Here is a 25996-nt window from a genome sequence, read left to right as displayed (position 1 = left end):
AGGACCAAGCACGGTTCCCTGGGGCACGCCAGATGTTACCAGTGACGGTCTTGGTGATTCTCCGTCTACTACTACTCGTTGATAACGACCGTTAAGGAATTCATTAATCCATAAGTTGGTTTCATTACATATACCATAATATTGCATTTTCACAGAGAGACGCTGATGTGACACTTTATCGAAAGCCTTAGAAAAGTCAAGCACCGCCATATCAACCTGGTGACCAAGATTAACACTACGAGCAATGTCATCTGTAGTTAATAAAAGTTGAGATTCACACGAGCGTTTAGCCCTGAACCCATGTTGGTTTTCATGAAGAATGTTCTGGCTGTCTAAATGGTTCATTACTTGTGAGACTATTATATGTTCAATCATTTTAGAAACAACTGCGGTTAAGCTTACAGGGCGGTAGTTTGATGGTTTGGTTCTGTCGCCTTTTTTGAAAATTGGTACAATGTTAGCGTTTTTCCAGTCCAATGGTACTTCAGATTTATCAATTGACTGTTGGAATAAAGACCGTATAATTGGTGCTATTTCAGTTACACATTCTTTCAAGACTATGATAGGTATTTTATCTGGCCCAGAAGCTTTCTTGGGATTAAGTCTGTTAATACACTTAACAACACCATTTAATGTAACGTTTATCTTGGGCATCGAGCGGTATGGCGAAGATCCTTTATTAGGTAGATTGTCCAAAGATTCTTTCGTAAATACTGAACAAAATTGGTTGTTAAGCATTTCTGCCTTATGACTAGCGGATTCGGCGATTTGACCGTTGTTTTTCAATGTTCCAATGTTCACGCTGTCTTGTTTACGAGACTTTATATATTTCCAAAAGGATTTCGAAGATTTATCATTTTCTGGATCTAGAAGATTACTAATGTAATTGTAGTAGGAAGTATGTAATTTATTCCTTACAGTTTTGCGAAGGTCACTAATTTTTTTATAGTCACTTGCGTTATTACTTTTTCTTGCAATGTTATATAAGTAGCGTTTTTTCTTAATAAGCCGTTTGATATTCTTTGATAACCACGGTATGTCCGATTTCCCTTTTACAGTTTTCTTCGGTATATATTGTTCCATTGATTCTAATAATATTTGTTTAAAATTGTTCCAGTTTACATCAACTGTGTTGTTATGTATATTACGCAGAAACTCGTGTTGAAATGATAGCACACGATCTTTAATTTTCCGCCAGTCCGCTTTTCTATAATTAAACACGGTTCTCGGCGGTAGTTTGTTAATAACCGGCTTGATAAATGTTGTTACAGATAAGATATCATGGTCACTAAGCCCGATAGGTGGTCCGACTACGTGTCGTTGTATGAGTGTTGGATGGCTCGTAAAGAATAAGTCTAAAATCCTACCCTTACGTGTAGGGGTTCTGTTAATTTGTTCAATAAAACAAGTTGAAGTTATATCGATTAATTTATCACAAAAAGTCTTATCCCTAGCATTTGGCAATGTACATCCATTATCCCAGTCCACGTCTCCGAGATTTATAAATAAATCTCGCTTTATTCCTTTAAAAAAGATGGTTGCTTTATTATCAATTCGTTAAAAATATTTCTGACATGTTATATGTATATAGTTTACACTATTTACCCGGGTATAACCAGACTGCTCATTTGTTCAGTTGTTAGTAATTTACATTAACTTCTTGTTGGTAAAAAAAAACAACTCTTTTTGTGCTTTTGCTCTCTTTGGTTTTATCAGGTTATTTTGTGTTAAACCAGTCCATGTTTTTTTTTTCAAAATAAGTTTAGAAAGGACACAATATTTAACGTAAGTTACACATGTATGCAAACGCAAAAAGTTCACGATGAGACATTTCACCCATTTTTATTTAATTTTAGGACAATTCATTGATCATTTTCTTAACTTATGCTTAGCGTTGGTAATCTTAAACATGTTAAAGGCCCATTACTGATTTGGCCTAAAACTGTTTATTTTTCGGTCTTGTTACAGTTTCCCTAATAACTCTTTTGCTGTATAATATAATACATTAATTGTATTTTGGCAAATAGTGTAAACAATTATTGTGAACTAGAGCGGTTAGACCAATTTTCGGCGTAAATTCATAAACACAGAAAGTGATTTCATAATTTGAAATAAGCATGACTTTCTAGTGTTTGCTCTTAAAAAAAGGACAAACGTTTGTCCCACCACACTAATGTTTTATATGGAAGTCAAAAATTCTACGACTTCGTTTACATCTGCTACTTTTACACTGGTATGACTATCGCCCTATCTCTCTTACCTGTATCTTGTGTAAAACCCTGGAAAAAATTGTCTCCTCCAGTATAATAAAGCACTTTAAATACTAGATCAAACTTGTTCTGTGAATTGCAGCATGGAGAAAAAAGGTCATGTCAATCCCAATTATTAATGCTTATAAGTTATAGATGATATCCTACAGTCAGTAAATCAGAGAAGCCATATAGACTTAATCCTTCTTGACTTCTCTAAGGCCTTTGATATGGTTAACCATGAAAAACTTCTGTATAAGCTGCATTTCTACGGTATTAGGGGTCAAACTCTTAAATGGATCAAAGGTTTTCTTGATAACAGGTCACAGTCCGTGGTGGTAAATGGCTCCACATCCAGCTCCATACCAGTCTCCGCCGGTGTTCCCCAGGGCTCGGTCCTCGGACCTCTCTTATTTCTTATAAAAATCAATGACCTTCCTGAATATGTCCAATCCTCTAAAGTCCGCCTATTTGCTGATGACATGGCCATCATCCATTCTCTGACTGTCGCTTCTCATTCTTGCTTACTGCAACATGACTTACACCAACTTGAACAATGGGAGACAAAATGGAACATGCAATTTAATCCATCGAATTATTTTAAGCATTAAAATAACTAATTACGCTTCATTGGATTGTTTACCTTTTTTAGTTCTATTTTTAGTGTCTGTTTCTTGGCATCAACAAAACAACTTCTCATTGGTTTATATTTGATATTCCTACACCTTGGCTATTTATAGGGACTTGTTTCCAGTTTTCATTGCTATTAGTATTTTTGTAGTGTCGCTTGATTTTCAAAAAAACTTTGGCCGTATGTCAATTTAATCCATCAAAATGCCAGGTCATCCTAATCACAAAATGAAAAACAGTCATTCCAACACAATACCTCCTACATAACACCACATTAGAAACAGTTCCATCTGCAAAATACCTTAGCATTACAATATCAAATGTTCTAAATTGGAACAAACACATAAACAACATCACAACAAAGGCAAATGAAACACTTGGTTTTCTACGCCGAAACATTAAAGTTCACTCAGGAAGGTTAAAGTCAACGGCATACAAGACACTTGTCAGGGCCCAGCTCGAGTACAGGTCCACGGTCTGGTCCCCCTACACAGGAACTCTTATTGACCAGATAGAGTCCGTCCAGAGAAGGGCTGCTAGGTGGGTCAAACATGACTTTGGCCGTATGTCAAGTGTTACTGACATGTTGACTTCCCTTCATTCAATGGAGGCGCCTTGACCTTCGGCGTATTGACCAACGCCTGGTCATGTTTCACAACATCTTGCATGACCAGGTGGCTATCCCTTTCCCAAAGTATATCATCCCTCTTACAAGATCATCTAGAACATCCCATCTCTATGCATTCCAGCAAGTCCAAACCAAAACTGATTACTATAAATATTCATTTTTCCCCAAGAACAATAGTCCACTGGAATGCTTTACCACCTGATATCATAAACTTGTCTGGCCCTGAGTTCAGTCTGGCTGTAAGCCAAACTGAACATACGTCTCCCTAAAATACCTATTCTGTTTTTAACCTGTTTTTAACAATATACTCATTTCCATTACTTTTATATTCTTTTATTCAGCTCTTTTACTAACATTCTTGTCAGTTGACGCGCGTCAAGTCTAGGTCCCCAGCAGGGGTTTGACTATAAGGAAGATAGATGACTAAATACCGAATTGACCTTTTCGAAAACCGAGCTAAACACCGTTTTCAGGTATGATACGGATTTAGCTATGGGGAATTCCACCTAAAGAAGTACATGACACTATTATGTGATATTTCTATTTTTTTATCATTATTTTGCCGTTGAAGGTGAAAAAACTTTGTGTTTGAAAATTATCAATTTTCCTTCAGTATCCATTGCAAAATTAAAAAAAAAAAATTTTTTATAATAAAAATCAATAAAAGTAAAACAGTTGTAGTGGCATCTTCCATAATGAATAAGAGATATTTTCTGCCTGAACTTGTGTGTTTACTTTATTTTTTGTATGGAATTATTCATACAATGATATTTAATTACTTTCTTACTTTCTTACAAAGTAATAACTGTTTTATTTCATTTTAATAAAAAAAAATACCAAAAAGATTGAGTTTGTTATTACATTCTATCAGGTGAATTCCCCAGAGCTATGTACAGAAAGTACTGGAAAACGGTGTTTAGCTAGGTTGTCAAATTCGTGAATAAGTCCAACTAATTGTACTGCGCGACAAGATATTGTGCTATTTTCGTGTCTGGGCAATATCTCACCTCAAAATTTTAAATAACTTAGCCGAATGTTCACAATAATGAGACAGCATGTGGTGCACAAGAACCGTGTGGCAAGGTCAAAGGTCAAGGTCAAATGCAAAAAAAGGGTCTCAAACAGCTTATCCACACCATATCTATCACCAGCTGGTGGAATAGGTTATTTCTTAACACAGAGTCAAAAACTGCCAAAAATATTATCAAGAATTACTTTCCAGGCACATCTCCAATAGATACACTATCATATATAAATTTCAATGTCTCATTCTTTTGTTTCCATTGAATATTTCAATTATGTTTGTTAAAATGTTCCATCTGTCTGCATGTTTCGAAATTTTAGTGGATTCATAATTTCATGATCTCAATCTTATATATTTTGGAATTTTTTTGTTTGGAATTGGGGAAAAAAGTCTGTATTTTCGATTGGAAAAAAACACCACTGCACTGTCTGCAGTGAATAATTGATTAACAATCTTGAAAGCACCTTTAAATATTGTAGGCAAACATGTTTAATGGACTACTTTGATTGACATACTCGTATACTTAGAACTTTTTCTTGCTCTTTTATTGATGAATACTATGAATCATTTCTTGCTACCTTATTTTTTGTGTATTTAATCATTGTAAAGGTTATCAACTTTCAGTTGTTTTCTTCTTTCCAGTGTAAAAAATGGCTTCAAGCACACTAAATGATTCAAAGATAACAGATTATTTCCCACCAAGCCCTTCATTGGATGACTCCCAGTCCCATCACACTTCACTGACTGATAAAGAGTTAGGTAAGAAACAGTGTATTAGTGTCTACAGTAAATGAAATAATTTTTTTATTTATCATACGGTATAGAAGTTTTTCTTTGTTCTTACTAACCCATTATAGTCTGTACACTTTCAGTGAGGTAGGGAAAAAATGAACCAATACCAGCTGTTTTTTTTTTTTGCTACTGGGAATTTCATTATTAGGATTCCATTCAGAAAACCAAAAAGTATCTTTTTTCGCAATTGTTTAATGAAAATTCACAATTGTCAAATTGCAGTCATTGACAAAATTATCAGTGACTAAAACATGAGAAATAGAGACTACATTGTATGATTCGAGCCATTTCCCAAATTAAATAGCTCAATTTTAATACCCTTTCTTATCTTTACTGTAAATAATAAAATTTACATATGCAAATTCAAAATATAACCACTTTACATCCAAAAGTGCATACATTTAATTTTATTGATATCGGTTTACAAGTAAAAGACATTTAAAAACTATGCAGTATAGAGGTTGTGGCGCAAATCACAATGTAATTTTGATGTTAACATGAGTCTTTAAAATTCTCACTTGACATGATACAGACTATAATATCATAATTCTTTCATCCCGTCATCGATCATTTGCTGGGACTCGTACCAGATGTTAGTATGAGTGTGTTGTTTCAGTTATATAATATCCTACCTAAGACATTATAAGTTTGTGTACATTATTATGAATAACAATTTAGTAATGTGTGTAAACTGAAGCATATGTAATTTAAAATAATAGATGACTTAAGTCTTATATGGTATATAAATGCTTTGTTTTTACTGTTTACTAAGACATAGGAATGCCTGTTGCCCATATTACATGTATTATTTCCATTGTATAATATTACAGATACAAATCTGAGCTCACAACAGTCAAAAGAGCTTGACCAATTATCTAATTCTTCTGTGGTGATCACCCCTAAATCCTCCCCCAATAAAGACCAGTCTGGTAATGAAGGGGAGACTAATGTTGCTGATAACAAGGAAAGGGAGACTACTCAACAACCTGAATGCAAAAAGGTATGAATTACTGTATGAAGATTTGTTTTAATCAAAATGCAGAATAAATGGTTCTTAATGCTTATACAAATTTACCATTACACGGCTATCATTTAAAATGTGTTGATTTGGATAAATTTAGTCACTGTACATGTATATTGAGTTTCATGTGACACAAAAAGGAGAAAAAAATTGTGTTGAACTTTAGAAAAGTTCTTATCATTCAATACATGACTTCTTATACGCCCGTTTGAAAAACGGGACGTATTATGGGAACGCCCCTGGCGGGCGGGCGGGCGGCGTCCAATTTTGTCCGGAGCATATCTCCTACATGTATGGAGGGATTTTAATGAAACTTCATAGAAATGTTCACCACTATGAGGAGCAGTGTCGCGCACATGAACCAGGTCTCTAGGTCAAAGGTCAAGGTCACACTTAGAGCTCATTGAAAAATGCTTGTCCGGAGCAAAACTTCCACATGTATAGAGGGATTTCAATATTACTTGGCACAAATGTTCACCATTGTGAGGCAGAGTGTCGCGTGCAAGATTCAGGTCCTTGCGGCCAAGGTCAAGGTCACACATAGTGTATATGGACCATTTAGTCATCATTTATTGAGGGATTGTAACACAAATGGTCATTATCAAGACTATGGCTGTGATACATATAATTTAGGTCAATATATACAAGGTCAAGGTCACTAAAGATGATGAAATATCCAGATTTTGTAAATAGAATTTAATCAAAGGGCGACAACAAAGTTATTACTTTGTTCATAAATGACTTACACAATTACTCCCCTTGATCTACTTTCACTTTCAATTCTAAAAATAGAATTTAATCAAAGGGCATGAAATAATCCTCTTTCTTGGACTTGAGTATGTTCTAAAGAATGTAACATTTATTTACACATGTTTCATTCATTGGTCAAGATTCTTAACTGTGATAACTATGGTGTTCTGTAGACTTGGTATTTGTTCATAAAGATCATACAGTAATTACCTTATCAAATGTAAATACTTTCTCATAGAAATTTAATTATATTTTAATTTTCAAGTAAATATCAGTTCAGCTCATTCAAAGATTAAGAATTGTAATGAAATGTAATGTATTTCCCTAGAATAAAATCTTAAATCAGAATTTTTTAGTTATTAAATTACAATTACATGTACTTTTTATACGCCCGTTTAAAAAAAGATAAAAATATGAAGATGTGTATAGGGACGATTTAATCATCATTTATTGAGGGATTGTAACACAAAATGGTCATTATAATGACTACGGCTGTGACACATGTACTTTAGGTCAATATATGCAAGGTCAAGGTCACTAAAGATGGTGAAATATCCAGATTTTGTCTGGAGCATATCTCCTACATGTATGGAAGAATTTTTATAATACTTTATGGAAATGTTCACCACCATGATATATATTGCTCCATGCATGATCCAGGTCTCCAGGTCAAAGGTCAAGGTCACACTTAGAGCTCATTGAAAAACGCTTGTCCGGAGCAAAACTTCTACATTCATAGGGGGTTTTCAATATAACTTGGCACAAATGTTCACCATTGTGAGGCTGAGTGTCGCATGCAAAATTCAAGGTTACACATAGAGGTCAAAGTTCAGATAAAAATTTGAAGATGGTTATAGGGACCATTTAGTCATCATTTATTGATGGATTGTAGCACAAATGGTAACTATCATGACTACAGGTGTTACACATTTAATTTAGGTTAATATTTGCAAGGTCAAGGTCACTGGAGATGATTAAATATCCAGATGTTGTCCGGAGCATATTTTCTACATGCATGGAGGAATTTTAATGTTACTTTTATAGAATTGTTCACCACCATGAGACGTAGTGCCCTGCACATAAACCAAGTCTCTAGGTCAAAGGTGAAGGTCACAGTTAGAGCTCATAGAAAAACACTTGTCTGGAGCAAAACTTCTACATGCATAGAGGGATTTCAATATAATTTGGCACAAATGTTCATCATTGTGAAGCTGAGTGCCGTGCATAAAATTCAGGTCCCTGCGACCAATGTCAAGGTCACACATCCTGTGCATATCTTCTCTACTGATTTGTTTTAAGGTTCATTTAACAACACAGTGCCAAGAATAAAAACTTGCTTGCTAGATAACACTTATCCATAATGCCCCCATCTCCATCTAAAGCTTTTTCGTAAACGGGCGTATTTTGTGACTATGGCACCCTTGTTTGTTGTATGTTTTGAAGAAAAATTCATGGCATTATGATCACTGCACGGTTGTTTTTTTGTCTTTGCCATAATGTCAAAACTAAATGTCACCCATTACCACAAACACTTCAAACGTTATATTCACTAAATGTGAGATTTTTGCTAATCATAAATTGATGCTGCTGTAAATCAACATGCTTCATTCTGAAAGCTATATGTTTGGAGTTATGCCCCTTTTTTGACATAGAATTTTTGTCAAAGTTGCTGCTTCAGTAGAAACATGCGAAAACTATCAAAGATAACAAAATGAAACTTGGAAAACTTGATTATGACAAGGTATAGTTTTATAACAAGAGGCTTTATTCTGAAAGCATCTATTTAAAAAAGTTATGCCCTCTCTTAACTTAAAATCTTAACTTAAAATATTAAATTTACTTCTAAATAATTGATTATTGATAGAAAATTTTGGAAACTATCAAAGATATTGTACTCATTCTGGGTATAGATGCTAATTGAGTGAGGATCATAACCGATGGATCAGTAATTCTAGAGTTAAGCCCTTTTTTATCACTATGAAAATAATTAAACTTTAGTATAAATACCAATATTTGAACATTCACACTCACAAAAATATACCTCTTTCCTGAGAAGTAGATTGTCTTAAGCACTTACACTTTAATACACTATAATACTCTTTAATAGAATTGTATTTATAGTCATTGCTCTTAGAAATGATTGTTAATAACTTAACAGCGCATGCAGTGTGTTTGTTGTAATTGCAAATGTAAATTTGTTCCAGACTCTTTCTAAAAAGTTGGAGGAGGAAGCTGTGACAAGTGAGCAGCCTCAAAGGCCGAAATCCCGAAAGAAAGGACGGAAAAAGAAACAGGCAGTGAAACAGCCGGAAACCAGCAAATCTGATGCTACCAGTAATGATGTCACTAACAATCCAGCCAAACCGAAAGCTCCAAGGAAAAAGTAAGTCAGTTTATTCTGTAACATATTTTTGAAACTATATGTTACAAAGAGAGTCAGCAAAATAAATGCCCTTGGTATATACATGTATATCATTAGTTATAAAGATGTCTGAAAGGTTATAATGGGTCAGTATAAATGGTTGTTGGCTTGTATAACTCAAGCTGCTTAAACAACCTTTTATACACTGCCATATATTATACATCTTTATTACTTATTTATATTACAACATATTTATTGGTGGTTAACTGCAGTTGTCTAAATAGATTATAATTATATATCAATGTCTTGGATTATGTTTATCCAATGAAAAGCGACATTACAAACATGTAGTATTATGTGATAATTATACCTACAACAGTACTTTAAATGCTAGTTATATTCAGTGGTTTTGATAGTTTCTTGTGAAAAGCAGGTATTATTTTTATGAACTTTCATCAGATAACTGCTCGTTTGTTTATGTCTGAAATACTGTTATTGCTGGCAGAAAACTTAAATACATAAATAAAAGTGAAATATTTTTATTTTTGAAAACAAGTCTTTGAATATACAACGTATAATTGTTTATGTAAAACTAATTGCAGTTTCTTCTATTACACTTTAACTCATGTGCCAGGGACATAACATTTTTACTGAGCTACCTGGGTGAATGACTGGTGAATACAGCCAGCCTGTAGCTGTTGTGATGCATACTGTGATATCATATATCACTGACTAACTTTAAATTAACATTATGCTCATTCTTTCATTGTCAAGTTGATATGAATTAGATATACTTTTAAGAACATTGACTATTTCAATACCCTTTTTAACTTGTTTCTAAAGCAATAACCTTGGATGGTACATTTTGTGTGCTACATGGATTATTGAATATTCACTTAAGGAAGAATATGACATTGGAAACAACTATGGAAAAACGTTAACATATTTTGACTTTTGCTTGTTTTATCAACATTTACACTTGGATGGGCATAATGTCACTTTAAGTTAGATATATTGATATAATAATTTATTGTTTGTAACTCCAGGAAGACAGAGTGTGATGGTTTAAAGAATACACTAGTCACTGATTATTTCCCAGTGAGGAGAAGTGACCGCAAAAGTAAATCTGAAGTCCAGGTAGATGCTTTAACCTTTATCTTTTATTATGCTGCAGCCAAAAAAATGGCCGGGGCATATAGTGTTACCCTGTTCTGTCATTCTATCATCATCAGTTTCCATTCATACTTTCGAATTTGACATACGGGTATATCATAGGAAAATGCAGGTCAAGTTTGAAATTGGTCATGGTCTTATGACTTTTGACAGAGTTATGCCCCTTGAAGTTTTCAGTTTTAGTATCTTTTCTGTACATTTAGTTGCAGAGTCAGATATATAATATTATTGTATCTTTTCTGTACATTAAGTTGCAGAGTCAGATATATAATATTATTGTATCTTTTCTGTACATTAAGTTGCAGAGTCAGGAATATAATATTATTGTATCTTTTCTGTACATTAAGTTGCAGAGTCAGATATATAATATTGGGGAGATATATGAAATTATACTGCTCAAAACTAAAGTTAAGTAAGATTAAAATTGATTGTCAGGCATGCGAAAATTATGATGTTAATCATTTTTTACTTAAAAGTTGAAATTTAATTTCTTAAGAGTTATTATTTGTGTACTAAAAGAAGCCTGTATGTTAGTAAGATTTTACCATTGATGAATTAATTTCAGAAAGAGAAAGATGAAGAATTATTTACAAAGATATTGAGTGGTTGTGAAGATGGGCTCAAGGTAAGCGATATTTGAAAAGGGGAAGTAATGCAAAAAACCTCATTATTGTATACTTGCGGTAATGTCCCTTTGCAACAATATTACCACTGAAGGCCAACTTTGATTTTAAGGTCCATCTTTCAAAAGTTGTCAAGATATTGGCCTCAAACTGTAAATATTTGTTCACCATTATAATGTGAAGCAGTCATTTCTCAAAAGGGCAAATAATTCTTAAGATTTGTTTTGGCTCTGTCTAATTCAGTTTTCAGGGGATTGGTTACAGTCGTTGACTTCAAACTGCTTGCCGCTTGCCACTGTGAATGATTTGAATCTCGCAATGGACTTTGGATTCTTTCTTATGAGGAAGCTATCCAGCTAGTTTATGGAATAATCCGTGTTTCAACTCCGTGTGGCCGTTCATGGCTGAAATAATGCAAAGAGGGGCATATGGGTGTTTCCTCCAACATTAGAGGTTAAAGTCAACATATGACCTCTACTATGTTGGTGCAATGAAAACCAAACCTCCCAAAAATTCAGTTTTTGGAATGGTCTTTTTATAAGATCAATTGTAAAACAAAATTAAGTCAACATCAAAATATTTTTTAATGTTTAAAAGTAAAGGATTTAATATGTTATCTAACAAAATGTTTGAGTTATAGCTGTTGCTAATATTTTATAATGTATATAGGTTGAAGAGATTGAGAACAAAGGTCGTGGTGTCATGGCAACAAAGAAGTTTCTACGTGGAGATTTTGTTGTGGAATACTGTGGAGACTTGATAAGTATACCTGAGGCAAAGGAACGAGATGCCAAATATTCCAAAGATCCAACAAAAGGGTGCTACATGTATTACTTCCAGTTTAAAAATAAAAAATATTGGTAAGTATATTTAGAGAGTGTTTTATTTATGTTGTTATACATGTATTTTATATTACAGAGATTCAGTCACCATAAGTAAGAAATTTTTAAATAAAAATTAAGACTGTGTCACTTCAATGTAATTATAAAGACAAGGATGAACAGTTGTTTAGAGGTTGAGGGAAGGGGTATGTTGGATTGGTCATGTGTGTCAGTTCGGTCCTGAGGCTACCTGAGAAATGAATGACTATTCCAGTCTGACACACTAACATATGTCAGATTTTCTATTCTTGCATATCGACTGACGTTTCTGTTAGTTTTAACTAATGCCGGAAATTTCATCTGGAATTGGGGGTGCCAGATGAGTTGCGTGCTATACAATGGCACGCTTAAAGGATGACGTTATTCCGCCGTTATGAAAAAATTTGTAATTTCGTTGTATGAAAATAGTTACGGGTTTAATGACATAAATTTCAATGGAAAAATTAATTTATTATATTATTTATTAATGTAGAGTTTAAAATATGATGAAATATGGTAGAATATGCAAGAATAACATCAGACAGATGTTTGTGGTTTAGATTGAGATTGGAATATCTGTACCTCGGGAACCCATCCAGGACAGATATTCCAATATGAACCGCAACATTTTACAACAAGATATTATTATTATTGCAAAATGTATATCTTAGCTTACCTCAATAAATGAACTTTTCATTGCTATTAATTTTTTTTTCACCCTTTACTAGTGTATGAATTTACATCTTCAATTATGACAATAAAATAACCTTATCATTCATAAAATGAGCTGTAATTACTAATTATGTTATTTCTGAGCATGTGACTCGTGTTGCACTTCCCCATGTCAGATAAAGTTTCCAGCATGTGTAAAGCTTACAGACATATTAGTCTGAAATGCAAGAATAAATTTGTCTCATCTTGATTATTGATATCTCACAAGCAGATATATTTATAAGGCCACAATTCACTAACATATTGATAGTGTGATTACACACAAGTTTCATTTTGACATAGCTATACCAATGTTACATTAATAAATGTCCCAAAAGTTACATAATTCTCATAGACATGTCAGACTAGAATAATCAACTTGACGAAAAAAAAAACCTATGAAAGAAACATCACAATGTCATTTCTTTCTGTAACTGTCAACATAATAATCATTTGATTTGTATATTTCAGTATTGATGCAACAGCAGAGAGTGGTAAACTCGGTCGCCTTTTAAACCATAGTAAAACCAACGGCAACTGTCACACAAAACTTATAGATGTACGAGGTAAACCATACCTTATCCTGGCTGCATCCAGGGATATTCAAGAAGGGGAAGAACTCTTGTATGACTATGGAGATAGAAGCAAATCCTCCTTGGAGTCGCATCCTTGGTTGAAAGCATGATAGTGTAAATAGTTAGGAAAAAGGGACATTCAGATATTTTACCTCATGCTTGTCGTCCAGTGATATTATAGCAAGCAATCATTCAATGCTCAGCTTCTGTGTAAAAGTTCATTTACTAGTCATGCAAAAGTATTGAACAATTTAATCTGAAGATTTGTCATTGTCAAGCATTTAAGACTGTTCTGACAAATGTAGCATTATGAGACAGTTTGTTTGTCTATTTTAATGGGTTGGGATTTCTATAAAGCAGTAAGTTGGGGAAAACTGTATTTATTTTTTATATTTCACTTGTGCCATTTCTTCGTGAGACAAGAAATCCTAATTTGATTATTTTAATTGACATTTTTTTTAGATCAATTAGAATCTCGACATATCAGAAGTGTAACAGGATATTCCAGTGGCATTATAAGATTGGTACGTGAGAAGAGTTGTATGAAAGTTGATTGTCGAATGTATATAATATGATAAAGGTGCTTCAGAAGGTGTTAAGTGTTAACCGACCTGTGGTGTAATTGTTGTTGATGTTACAAATGCTTGTTGGGGGAATTATTGTGTATGTTCAAAAGGGCTTTGGTGGATTTTTAAAAAAAGTTCTACATGCCAGTTATTGCATTTTGTGTATGTTCCGCTTTCCTTTAGGGAAAATTAATATTTAGACATAACTGATGTTTATTTTTATCAGAAAATCAATTGAAATAGATGAATAGTGTTATAATTCTGCATGGGATGGACATTTTTTCATTACATGAAATTTATCACTTATTCTCCTAAAAGTTAAAAGGGACTTTATTGTGAGAAAATACTCATGTTCTGATATTTTTGGAAAGTAAGAATAATTATTAGTTAACTGATCTCATTTGTAAATACAATGTACATTGTACATTTTTATGGGTGTGTGTGTGTGTTCGTGTGTGTGTGCATGTGTTTGTGTGTGTCAGCTTTTACAGTGGATGCTGCGTGTTTTAGTTGCAAAAAGGAGGATTCAGTGAAATGATTGTAATCTATAGATTTTTTTAATATAGAAAATGACTGAGATTGATATTTATCTGAGCTCATATGATTTTTTTTTTTCGAATCCTTACCAAGTTCAGAGATTTACATGTATATACTGTACTGTATCATGTTAAAAGTTGTCAAAAAATGTAATATGATGTTTGCAGTGTTGTTACTTTTTGAATAATAGTAAGTTTGATTACTATTAAGCTCAATAAAGTGGCAACACCACTCAAACTGAAGTAAATTTTTTATGGCTTAAATCTGTTTACAAGAAACAATCATGCTATTGTGATGGCTGTGTTTTTTTTTACAAGTTCATTTTTTAAGCAATTTTAAAGTTTTCACCTTGAAACTTTGAGTACATAATAATCATGATGAGATGTTGTAAGACAAGGGGCAATATTTTAGGAGTTTTGCCCCTTTTTAAGAATTTTTGTTAATTTGCCTATGAAATAGAATATTTTTAAAATATCAAAGCTTTCCTCATGAAACTTGGAAAACTTTATCTACAGTGTATTATATATCAAAATGCTTGTAGTTTTGCAAGTTTTGTATATCTTACATTAATTTGCATTTACAAACAGGTTTATTTTCTTGAATAGGCATGATTTTTGTCAATTCCTGACCGTTTACACTAAAGTGGTCTATATAAGTTCTAAGCTTTGGTCACAATCATAAACTAAACTGAATATATTTATTTTCATATGAATGAGAAGTCATTTACAAATTTTTGATGTATGTGGACAATGTATAACTAGTTTCATAAGTTTATATACCACTTTCCTTATATGACATCATTCTTATATAATATGACACTGTTATATGGCAGTGTTCTTATATGACACTGTTCTTAAATTAGATGAAACTGTTATATGACAGTGTCCTTATATCACAGTGGTCTTATATGACACTGTTATCATCATAATGTGACACTATTCTATATTATATGTCACAGATATTTTGTGACACCTATCCAGCAGGTGCTACAGAATTGTTCGATGTCCACTTTTGTTTTTACTGCAGATAAAATGTTGAATATTCCAAGTGAGAGTATCTAAAATACTTCATGTTTAAATCATTTATCAAAACTTTTTTTCATTAACCATTGATTAAATGGTAAAGTATTACAAATATATCAAAAGTGAGTATTTGAGGGTATTCAATTCAGTATATCTTTCATATCTGGTGCAAATTATAATGTGATTATTTTTATATTTTGCCTGGTATAATTGTTTAATTTGTCAAAGAATGAATGTCTTATTGAAACAAGTTATACTACAATAATGATTGAAATTTTTTTATGTCCAATTTGTTAAAACTGTTTACACATCATAATTGTAAGTTTTAAATAATGTGTTTTGTTGCAAATTAATATCAACAAATTAAAGCATTATCAGATAAAATTGAAATTGAATTTCTTATTAGTTTACCTGACACCAGGCACAAAATGCTCAAAGGTGAGCTTTTATGATGATTCCAGTTAGTCCATTATTTGTAGTTACCCATTATTTCTTGGGCAGGGGGCGGGGGGGGGGGGAGAAAACAACAACCAGAAAGTGTGTTTTGGCAAAATTTCAATTAATGATCCTTTGGTGGCCCTTTACAAAAGTTACATAAATGGTTCCCTGTGTGATGCGTGCTAAAAACAGACTTTAAAATCTTCTCAGAAATTACAATGTCCAGATTATAGATATTTGTAATGTATCACCAGCTTGTGGTCCTTTTCAAAAGTTATACACATGTATTAAAACCGTGTCCTTGGTATTTATATAGACTTTAATAGGCTACTACGTATTAATAATAGTTTATAAGTGTTCATGAGTGAAATAACAATAGATATTTTGCATGTAACATTGCCTTGAGGACAATTGTTATATAAAACATCCCCCTTGGGTCAATATATGAGCTGTTGATTTTGATAAGAGGTTTCAAAGACAAAGTAAGAAATTAACTGAGACACCAACGATATAACCACCGTGGACAGTCTACACTAGACTAGTGGCAAGGTGTGCATGCTGCCTGGCTCTTTACTGTTGTTTAACACTTTAGATTACAGCAAATTTAGCATTAGAACATATTTTACATGAAAGGACGTTTTCTTCTGTCTATCTACAGTCTATACGTAATAGAAAGAGCATCGAAACACGAGGCTATCTGATTTGTACGAGGGGGCGTAGCCCCCGAGTATTAATCAGATTGCCGAGTGTTTTGATGTTCTTTCTCTTTTGTATCATAGTCAAACATAAAAACACGTTCCCTGTTGTCACAATATGAAACCCCGGGAAAAAGTAACCAATGAACGAGCATCTGAATATGATATTTCTGTCGCTTTCCCTTTCTCTGCCGTCACAATAAGTAAACCCCAGCAAAAATGAACCAATCAATGGGCATGCTCTGGAGTGCGGGTAACTAATACCTGCACTCCAGTTAACGCACTGTGCATGTATATGTATACGATTTAACTCTGACACATTTTCAACAGAAAGGTTCCCAAACTATGATACAATCTACGTTTAATGAATGTCCATCTGCCAAAAGCGCAAAATTAACTTTCGCTATCGAATTCAGACCCCAGAATAGTCACTAGTCGCGCCCTTAAAGGTTAAATTTAGAAGCACAAATGGTGATAACTTATCTTCATGAAATTTCCACAGAATATTAGCGAAAGATACGAATTTTGAGTCGAAAGTAGGTTGCTCTACAGCGGCCAATGAGTACATTAAAGTAGTGACCATTTTCGGTTTATTTTCGTCGCCCCAAATTTTTCAAACTTTTGGTCGATACTTTGTGACTCTCAACGGCGTGCATGTACTGAGGGGAAGAGAGGATAGAGATGGACGTTTTCTTTTGGTGTTGTGAACTATGAATATCGTTGGACCCAATTTCCTCTCCTGGTGCCAGTTCTACATTTACCTCTCCAGGTCAGAATATGGCAATACAAGAATGGCTGCCCCCGCTTATACGTATAACATATTCTTTACTATAATTTCATTTCTGCACAATTCCTTGCAGAACCGTAAGAAGTTTATTCCTTAACTTTATGTTCATGTAATACTGGTTTGATAAACAAAACACTTAATGCTTTTTTTATAGTTATTTTTATTTATCAAACAAAGCAAAATGAAAACCTGCAAAATATTAACCGGAAATGTTTTTAAATACTGCACTATGTTGCTATAGAAACACTTTATTATGCTGACTTGAATGTGATTGTGGCTGTCTGTCCTCCAAGGGTCATCGTCTGAAAAAGAATAAAAAAGAAATGAAGGAACAACATATTAACATTTCCATACAATTTTTATGAGTTTTTTTCGGCTTAAAAAAAGGAAATAACAATTCTTTTGTCACCTTCATTTCTGTCAAATATTTGCACTTATATACAAGCACGCACTGTTAACATATGGGTCAGTGAAATGGTATGTGGAATTTATCACCAGAACGGCAAGGGAGGTAATTAGAGTTGTATTTTTGAACTATTAGTTAAATTGAACAATTTTGGGTACTTAACGACGGGAAAATTCAATCGTTATTTAATGATGTAAGAGTAAACACGATTTACGAAAACTTAATGTTTGAACGCTTTCACTCTGTTGGTATTACACTTACAAATATCTGTGTTGTAGACTGAAAATGTAAACAGAACACTGACTCAGCAGTGATGATGTAAGATATGTTAAGGTAAAAAAGATTTCTCAGGGCACGTTGTTCTCTGTTAGTTTCCGCACGTGTCTTTTTGAAGCCCATACAATTAATATTCAGCCCATCGGAGGTTACAGAATCTACCCATGCGACCAGCGAAGACCATCAAGCAAAGCCAGGCCGATCGACCAGGGTCTGAGCCGTTCGCTATTTAGTTAGAACATATTTTGGAAATTTCCCTTAAAACTGTTAAATTTTTTGTTTATATTGAAAGATAGACAAGTCCATTTAAGTAATAAAGCATGGAAAGCGTTAGAGAAGCTATGTAAAAGAAGTTCAAGAAGATTAAAAATGAAACTCTATTGTTCATTCACATGCATTCATTCAGCGGAAAGGATTTTTACGCTTGTAACTCAGAATTGTCCGTTTCTAGAATTCGTAATTTCGATATTAATTTTAGCCTAGAATTTTACTGGTAGCATTAGTGTTTTATTATTTTTGTAAGTGTCGATAAAAGTGTTAGTAATGTTATTATAATAGGATGTAATATTATACCGAGATCAGCTGATCGCCAACTTTTTCTCGTGTAACAATCACGGAAACGTCGCCAGCTTTCTGTGTCTCTACCATTTTCTCGCCCTCCATGGCAACCGTACACTGTAAACAATTAAACAAAATCTGAATTACACAATTGTAATAGACATGTGTTTTTTGTTTTTAAATATACACTATGATCGTCTTTCAGTGAAATATTTTTATTGCAGAAATTTATTGAAATCTATAAAATTCTTAATGAATATGTCTTATTTAGATAAAAGAACCTACAAACTATGTATGGGAACCTGCTTTCTTTATTGCGAGTCAAGTAAAGCTTGTCCTTTCTTAAAAAAAAACTGCCGTTTTTTTTTAATGACACTATATATGAGCCGCGTCACAACAAAACCAACATAGTGCGATTGCGACCAGCATATCCATGCTGTTCGCTTACCAACCCTTTTTCAAGTAGAGAAACTGATAGCGAAGAGCATGGATCCTGATCAGACTGCGCGGATGCGCAGGCTGGTCTGGATCCATGCTGGTCGCAAACGCACTATGTTCGTTTTGTCGTGACGCGGCTCATATTCATAGTGGGTCTAGGCTTTTAAGCAAAACATATTAACATATTTTACTTTGTGTGAGGTCAAAACATGTTTATCTTGTATTTAATAAAAAGACTGTGTAGTTATTATCAATATTTTCAAATGTCAAATGTGAGCTAGTTTATATCTTTAATGAAAGTATACGCATTTAACAGTTATCGGAATGCTAATAACCTATTATAGATATCGATCCTGCTGATATATATCGGGTATCGATCTTATCTGGCAACCCATAATAAGCTCGTTTTCCAACACTGGACCACTTCATTCCTCCCCACCTTGTTATAATCCCCCGTGCATACCATACAAACAGTTTCTAAAGTAACTACCGTGCTGTCATGACAACAGAATAAACAAAAATAACGTAAGCAGACGATACTTACTTTAAGCGGCTGTCCTGTTAATGAGACGCTATCGAACTCCTCTCCGACCTTGAACGTTGTGTCCTTGACCTTGTCACTCACTGTGGTCTTGATTGTCCACGAGTCACCAGCGTTTGAAATTTCTAAAGTAGGGATGCTTTTCTTTGCTACCTCTCTTAAGTTTTCAGGTACCGCTGCAAAATTATTTATAAGATATTACTGATAGGAGAAATTGAACACATTTTATTTTTCACATTCTTGTGCATATAAATACATAATTTACACATGAGGCTTTATAAGTAATTGCACGTGTGTTCTAGAACAAGCATACGGTCACTGAAGACAACCAACCACTTGAAAAAATTATTTGGCCTTAATATTAGTACATAGTGACCGTTTGACCTTTTTATTCATAAATAGCGTAATTTGATATAAAGGAAGCTGAGCTGTATATGATTAGGAGTGATGTCCAGATATGTGAGAACTAAACTTGTTATAACAAAGGTCATAAATACTAATCCCAATCATGGAGATGTGTATCATATCAACGAGTTCTATAAAATCTACTTCCTTGTATATACTAAACTGATATTATAATCGTATACTACTAAAACTATATTTGTCCGAGGGCAGTATATATTGCTGATAAAACTGACTGAGATGAAGAAAATAACCACACAAGGATTAATAAAATCATATGTTAACTTTGATTTCATTTTTGCTTTCTTTGGGGGTAAATAACAGGAACAGAACAGTTCTCATGCCAATTTTAGTAAAGAAAATTCGAGATGCAAATTCATTTTAAGAATATTTAGTTTCATATACTGAGATCCTTGTATTTATTTTTGAAATGCAATGAATTCTTGACCATTTTACCTCGCCTCATATACTTGAATAACAAGATCCGCTACTGATATATACATGTATTAGGAAGACTGGCCTCTTCTTGACACATAGTCGCTCAGTTAATTAATTTAAGGCAATGACCCAGGTAGCTGTATAAACATCGTAATAATTAAAGTAATTGTGTGCTCGGTCACACTGACCGTAGATATATATAATACTAGTATCATACATAAGGCCGAGTAAATAATGTATTGTTTCATATCCTCCGATAAATTTCTTGTTTGTTTTGTGACTGTTTTCGTTATTATGGTGAATGTTTCCATTTACATGTATTTGTTCACATTGTACAGTAAAAATGTTTGCCGATTATGCGTATGCAAAACCACGTAAATGAATTGCTGTGCAGTTAGTCAAAATGAATAAACTTCCACACTGGGCCAGATTATCTAAATGAGTGAAAACGAATGTATCATTTGCAGGAAATGTAAACATTAGGAAGCCAAGGTCGAGATAATTTCGGCTTACTATAACAAATTAGTTCTTATAATAGGCAATGGGTTTATTATCCTGCCGGCGAACTTTGCTTTTCAAGTACTGAAGGTCTGATCTCGGTTATATATCAATTATTCTATTATCATAACGCGTACATTGATCTATTTGTATTTGGTTTAAGCACAATCAGAATTTTACCCTTTCTGTTATATACTTTGTACTTTGGTAATTGGCGAGAGGTTCCAATGAAGTAAATATGTGCACTGCCTATTACAACAATTATTAAACTACGATTATAATAAAAAAGCCACAGAAAAAAGCACCGGGAAAAAGTTGCAATACTTTTTGGAGACCAATATTTAATTTTTGATATCAAATTTATCAAGACCTACGTGAGGTCACTGGCCAATACTAGGAGAGGTCTATGTGTATAAAAAGTTTTTTTTACATATTTTTCATTCTGACAATTAAATGTTTTAAATTTATATTACCCTGCACTGCATACAAATTAATAGGGAAAAAAATATGTCCAATGACGAATTTGACAGCAACTGACAAAGTACCGCGTGATTCTAATCTGGGATTTACCCTCGCCATGTGACGGAAATTTTGCAAATTATCTTTAAATTTGATAAAAATTAACAAAACAATCGATGACATTCTAACCTATTAAACATGGTAGAGATAAATTGGTTTTTAAAAATAAACATTTATCAATGAAAGGTGTGTTTGAGTGGCAGATAGAGTATCTTATCACAGATAATGAAACATTGATCAAATTATAATCATGGTGGTTTGACTACAAAGGACAACTTCTCAACATTTTAGATACACGTGATAGCAAAGTACAAGTTTGTTTAAAGTCAAACTTTAGATAACTTCATTGAAAAATTCTGTTAGTTTCAATAAGAACGACCAAATGGTACTTTTTCGATCCTCTCCGTTGTACAATGATAATAGGCAACAAGAGCTGTCATCCAAGTGACGAATGCCCCCGAAAAGGTTTCTTAAGCATGCAGGTATTATGAAAAGAAAACAGAATGAAAGTAACTAATTGCTAAATATTGTTCTTTGTATTATTGTACCTGAAATCTCTAATTGTGATAGCATGAACCTTCAAAATACAAGCGTGACCTTGACCTTTGAATACAAGTGTGACCTTGACCTTTGAAGAAGGGACGTTGTTCCTGGACGCGACAAAATGTTATGAGATAGACATTTGTGCCAAATTATTTCAAAATCCCTCAATGCATGACAAAGTTACAGTCTAGATATGATTGTTGTGTAAGTTGGGACACACGAACAGACGGACATGAGCCTTTTTTAGCCGCGACACATTGTCTTGGTGTGGCCAAGTTATTTTAAAATCCTTCCATGCATGACAAAGTTACAGTCTGGACATGAATGTATATCTTCAAACTCTTCTCGAATGAGTACGTTCAAACTATAATTGTGACCTTGACCTTAAAGGTAGGGACATGGGTCTTTGTCGCGACATGTCGTCTTGATGTGGTAGACATTTATGCTTCAATGCATGACAAAGTTACAGCCCGGACACGAATGTGTGTACCTAAAAACTCTAATTGTGATAAAGTGAACTTCAAAATGGTAGTGTGACCTTGACCTTTGAATTAGGGACGTGCTTATTGGACGCGACACATCGTCTTGATGTTGTAGACATTTATGCAAAGTTATTCTAAAATTCTTCCATGCATGGCAAAAGTTACACACCGGACACGATTGTGTGTACCTATTTACTCTTATTTGCGATAATGTGAAACTTCAAAATGATAGTGTGACCTTGACCTTTGAGGTAGGGACGTGGTTCTTGGACGCGACACATCGTCTTGATGTGGTAGACATTTGTGCAAGTTATTTCAAAATCCCTCAATGTATGTCAAAGATACAGTCCGGACATGAATGAAGTGGGACAGACGGACAGAGCGATTATATTATGCCCTCGGGGGCATAAAAACGTCTTTATTGTAAAACTAACGGAAACTGCCGAAAAATCATGATTAAAGTATGAATCTTTTGCCCGGTGCATGTTTTTACATACTTGTGAATTCCGGTCATTTCAATGATGAATGGCTCTGTTAATTAGTCCGATAATAAAGAGACTTGCGATGAACATTTCTCTGAATAGAGAGATGTGAAATCAAACTCTTGCTGACTTTAAGTAGCCTAACCCTATTATTATTATAATCATCATCATCATCATTATTATTATTATTATTATTATTATTACTATTATTAAGAGCGCAAAAAAAAATCTCTATATAGTAGGCCTACTATAGCGAATGAACAAGTAAGATAACGTTTTCAGACGACAATGTCGTTGTCTAGTTTCTCACGGATGCATATTATGATTACTTTCCGGAGTAAAATAATAGTGTCACTTAGAAGTCACATTACTACAATATTTGTGGTTTTGAATCTTTTCTCTGAACTTGTATATATGAAGATACGACTGTCTGACATTTTGTATTTATCGTTCACATCGGAGCAAATATTAATGCATGCAATTGATCTGAGCGGGAAAATAACTTTATTTTACAGTTCTTCTGATAATGCCAGTGATAACATATCCGGTCATATAAACGGGTTAGTCACAAGAAATACCCAGTTTATAATTCATTCAAGGTCACGTAAACTGTCTAACTTGCAGCGTTATCTCTTTTCGACGCGTTGTGTGCAATCATTTCATCATCAGATACCCCGGGTGTGACCCAGACGCTTAAGTTCGTAAAATAGCTGTTGTCAGCAAATATTTTTTTTATTTCTTTTATATATATATTTTTTGGCCGGCCACACAGAAATATATTGAATTAGAAGTACATTGTAGTTATATTTATTTACGAGAGATCCCAGAATTTCACACGAGTTAAGTTTACTATATTACTATAACAGTTAGCATTAAGACGCCGTCTGTAACCATGCAAAGGGAATTCTTTACTCTCTAAGGCATATTGTCAATGTTAACCTTGTTTTTCCTTTTTCAAATAAATGAATGAAATTTAATCGATAAAAACCCATTAGACAAGTATATCAAGTGCGGACACTTGTAAAATGTTTTCATTCATGCCCAAACGCTAAATTGACAAACGATCTCATGTACAAACCTGAAAACGTTATCTACTGCAAGAACTACTTTCAAACACGTGCTCTTTAAGACTAGTATTCATACATTTTAATAAAGTTACGTTTTGGTGATAACATACAGTTCGATTTGATTTGCTTTAGCATTCAAAGTTCGTAAGAAAAAGAAAGTAAATAGTTCAGATTTGACAAGCTTAATAGTAAACTAATCGTAATATTCTGATAAAACATGGCTCGTTGATAAAACATGTTTTTTATTTGAATAAAATTAAGTACCTTTGAATATATAGATAGAGTATTTAGAGTATAACAGAGGGATTGTTCTCAATCACGTTTGTATGAAGATGGGGATCAAACCAATCCCCGTTGATAACACCGTCCTGTACCATGTGAATATACCATATCTTTATCATATCATACATGAACATATCTTTCATTGAAATATTCAGTTTCTTTATCATCTCATACTTTACAGTATAAATGATTTGCAAAATCTCTACGCGTAATTTATGTTTCAACGAACACGGCTATATCGAACTAACACTTATAGCGAACATGCTTTTGCCGAAGGTGAAAATTTATACTGCTATGATATGAAAGAGCAGATACATTGTTCATATTAACCGGAAAGTAGTGAAATAACATCTTAAGCCCTGCTTGATCCTACACAGGTACATTACAAATAGATGCAAACACTTTTCGTAAAAGAAATTGAAGTTTATATGTATTTGCCACGATTTAATATGAAAGCACAGAAATGTTTCATACATTCATTAGTTTTATCCTAGTTTTTTCACTAGGTATTGGTAATTATTCAATATCATAAGAGAAACATTATATAACATGGCTACATATTCTCTCCCAGATATGAAGATTAATTCATGTATATATACGGTCATTTCACACTGTCATTTAATCACACAAAAATGGCTTGGACCATTAAATCTTCAGTGACAAAAAATGGGTTTAATTCCAATGTATACAAATTTTCAAACAAATTTCGAAACTGACAATATTTGAAACTGAACATCTTAAACCACCCCTAGACTACTTAAAAATTAAATAATTTTACAATTTGAACTTTAGTAATTATATCAATAAGTTTAATTAACAAACTATATTAAAATATAATTTCATACAATTTATCTTTATTAAAATAAAAATATTTTGATTTTTATCATAAGATTTTTAATTTTTTAATTTTGAACAACTGGCAGTGAGTGTAATTTAAAAGAATAAAAAACAACAACAATATTTGTTTCAACAATAAGATTCCTACCTGCAGCCTCCATATAGCCGTCCAAGTTGTCCGCCGAAACATACTCCCATTTTCCTACAAGTGCCATTTTTTTTGGTCGGAGATTGAAATGTTGCACGAGTATCGACAAACGTCTCTCTGTAACAGCGACAGATTAACTTCTGAGTTAGTTATATTACTGATAACTACGTGCATTGAGATAAAGCGTTTTTGAGACACAGAGGCGTAGCAAGCGAGGGGATGTCAAATAAAGAGTAGTTATAAACATCTATATCTTTCATGATGAAATAAAATAGAGATGACAGTAGGAAAAAGTTTTTAAGAGGTGAATTTTTAAGAAAGAACGAAATTTAAGGGAAGAAAAATTGCTATATAAAGTTTTTTTAGAGAGTACTGTAGACAAAGTTTATGAAAAATAGAATGTAGAAAATAAGATATATAAAGGTCACTGAGAAAAGGGATTTAAAGAAAGAACTGTAAAAAAACTATCAAAGAGTGTAGGAAAAGGTTATCAAAGGGCATTTGTAGCATAGCACTTTAAAGAAAGGACAATTAGGAATGGCTGTAAAAAAGCGCTTTAAAAAGGACTGTAAGAAAAATGCTATCAAAGGGGGACTCCAAGCAAGAACTGACAAAGGGGGACTGTAGGAAAGTGCT

General features: G+C 33.4%; 2 protein-coding genes across 2 annotated transcripts; one reads left to right on the top strand and one right to left on the bottom strand.

Annotated features, from left to right (window-relative positions):
• The first annotated feature begins 1717 nt into the window (after nt 1-1717).
• Nucleotides 1718-15907, top strand: LOC132754519 (N-lysine methyltransferase KMT5A-like). Its single transcript, XM_060745162.1, is given in 9 exon segments — nt 1718-1785; nt 5174-5290; nt 6154-6323; nt 9299-9477; nt 10503-10593; nt 11195-11254; nt 11922-12112; nt 13295-13463; nt 13465-15907. Coding segments are annotated over 8 exon segments (1005 nt in total). The 5' UTR covers nt 1718-1785; nt 5174-5181; the 3' UTR covers nt 13501-15907.
• Nucleotides 15908-17585: 1678 nt separating this feature from the next.
• LOC132754518 (sodium/calcium exchanger regulatory protein 1-like) lies at nt 17586-25524 on the bottom strand. The gene is made up of 4 exons (XM_060745161.1): nt 25361-25524; nt 19666-19838; nt 18699-18800; nt 17586-17745 (listed from the first exon to the last, which is right to left on the bottom strand). Exons 1-4 carry the CDS (start codon nt 25425-25427, stop codon nt 17695-17697), a joined length of 393 nt encoding a protein of 130 aa, XP_060601144.1. The 5' UTR covers nt 25428-25524; the 3' UTR covers nt 17586-17694.
• Nucleotides 25525-25996: the final 472 nt, after the last annotated feature.

Source organism: Ruditapes philippinarum, unplaced genomic scaffold (genome assembly GCF_026571515.1).
Source record: "Ruditapes philippinarum isolate M1 unplaced genomic scaffold, ASM2657151v2 ctg1103_1_1_1_1, whole genome shotgun sequence".
NCBI lineage: Eukaryota > Metazoa > Mollusca > Bivalvia > Venerida > Veneridae > Ruditapes > Ruditapes philippinarum.
The sequence above is the reverse complement of the archived record's forward strand: the minus strand, read 5'-3'. Positions and strand labels throughout refer to the sequence as shown.

Bases quoted from the DNA above. Each gene is read 5' to 3' on its own strand.
- LOC132754518 (XM_060745161.1), bottom strand. From the start codon at position 25,427: ATGGCACTTGTAGGAAAATGGGAGTATGTTTCGGCGGACAACTTGGAC. The intron at 19,839-25,360 runs GTAGGAATCTTA...ATAATTTTGCAG, and splicing joins CGGCTATATGGAGGCTGCAG to CGGTACCTGAAAACTTAAGA. The intron at 17,746-18,698 runs GTATAATATTAC...ATTCTTTTTCAG, and splicing joins TTGGCGATCAGCTGATCTCG to ACGATGACCCTTGGAGGACA.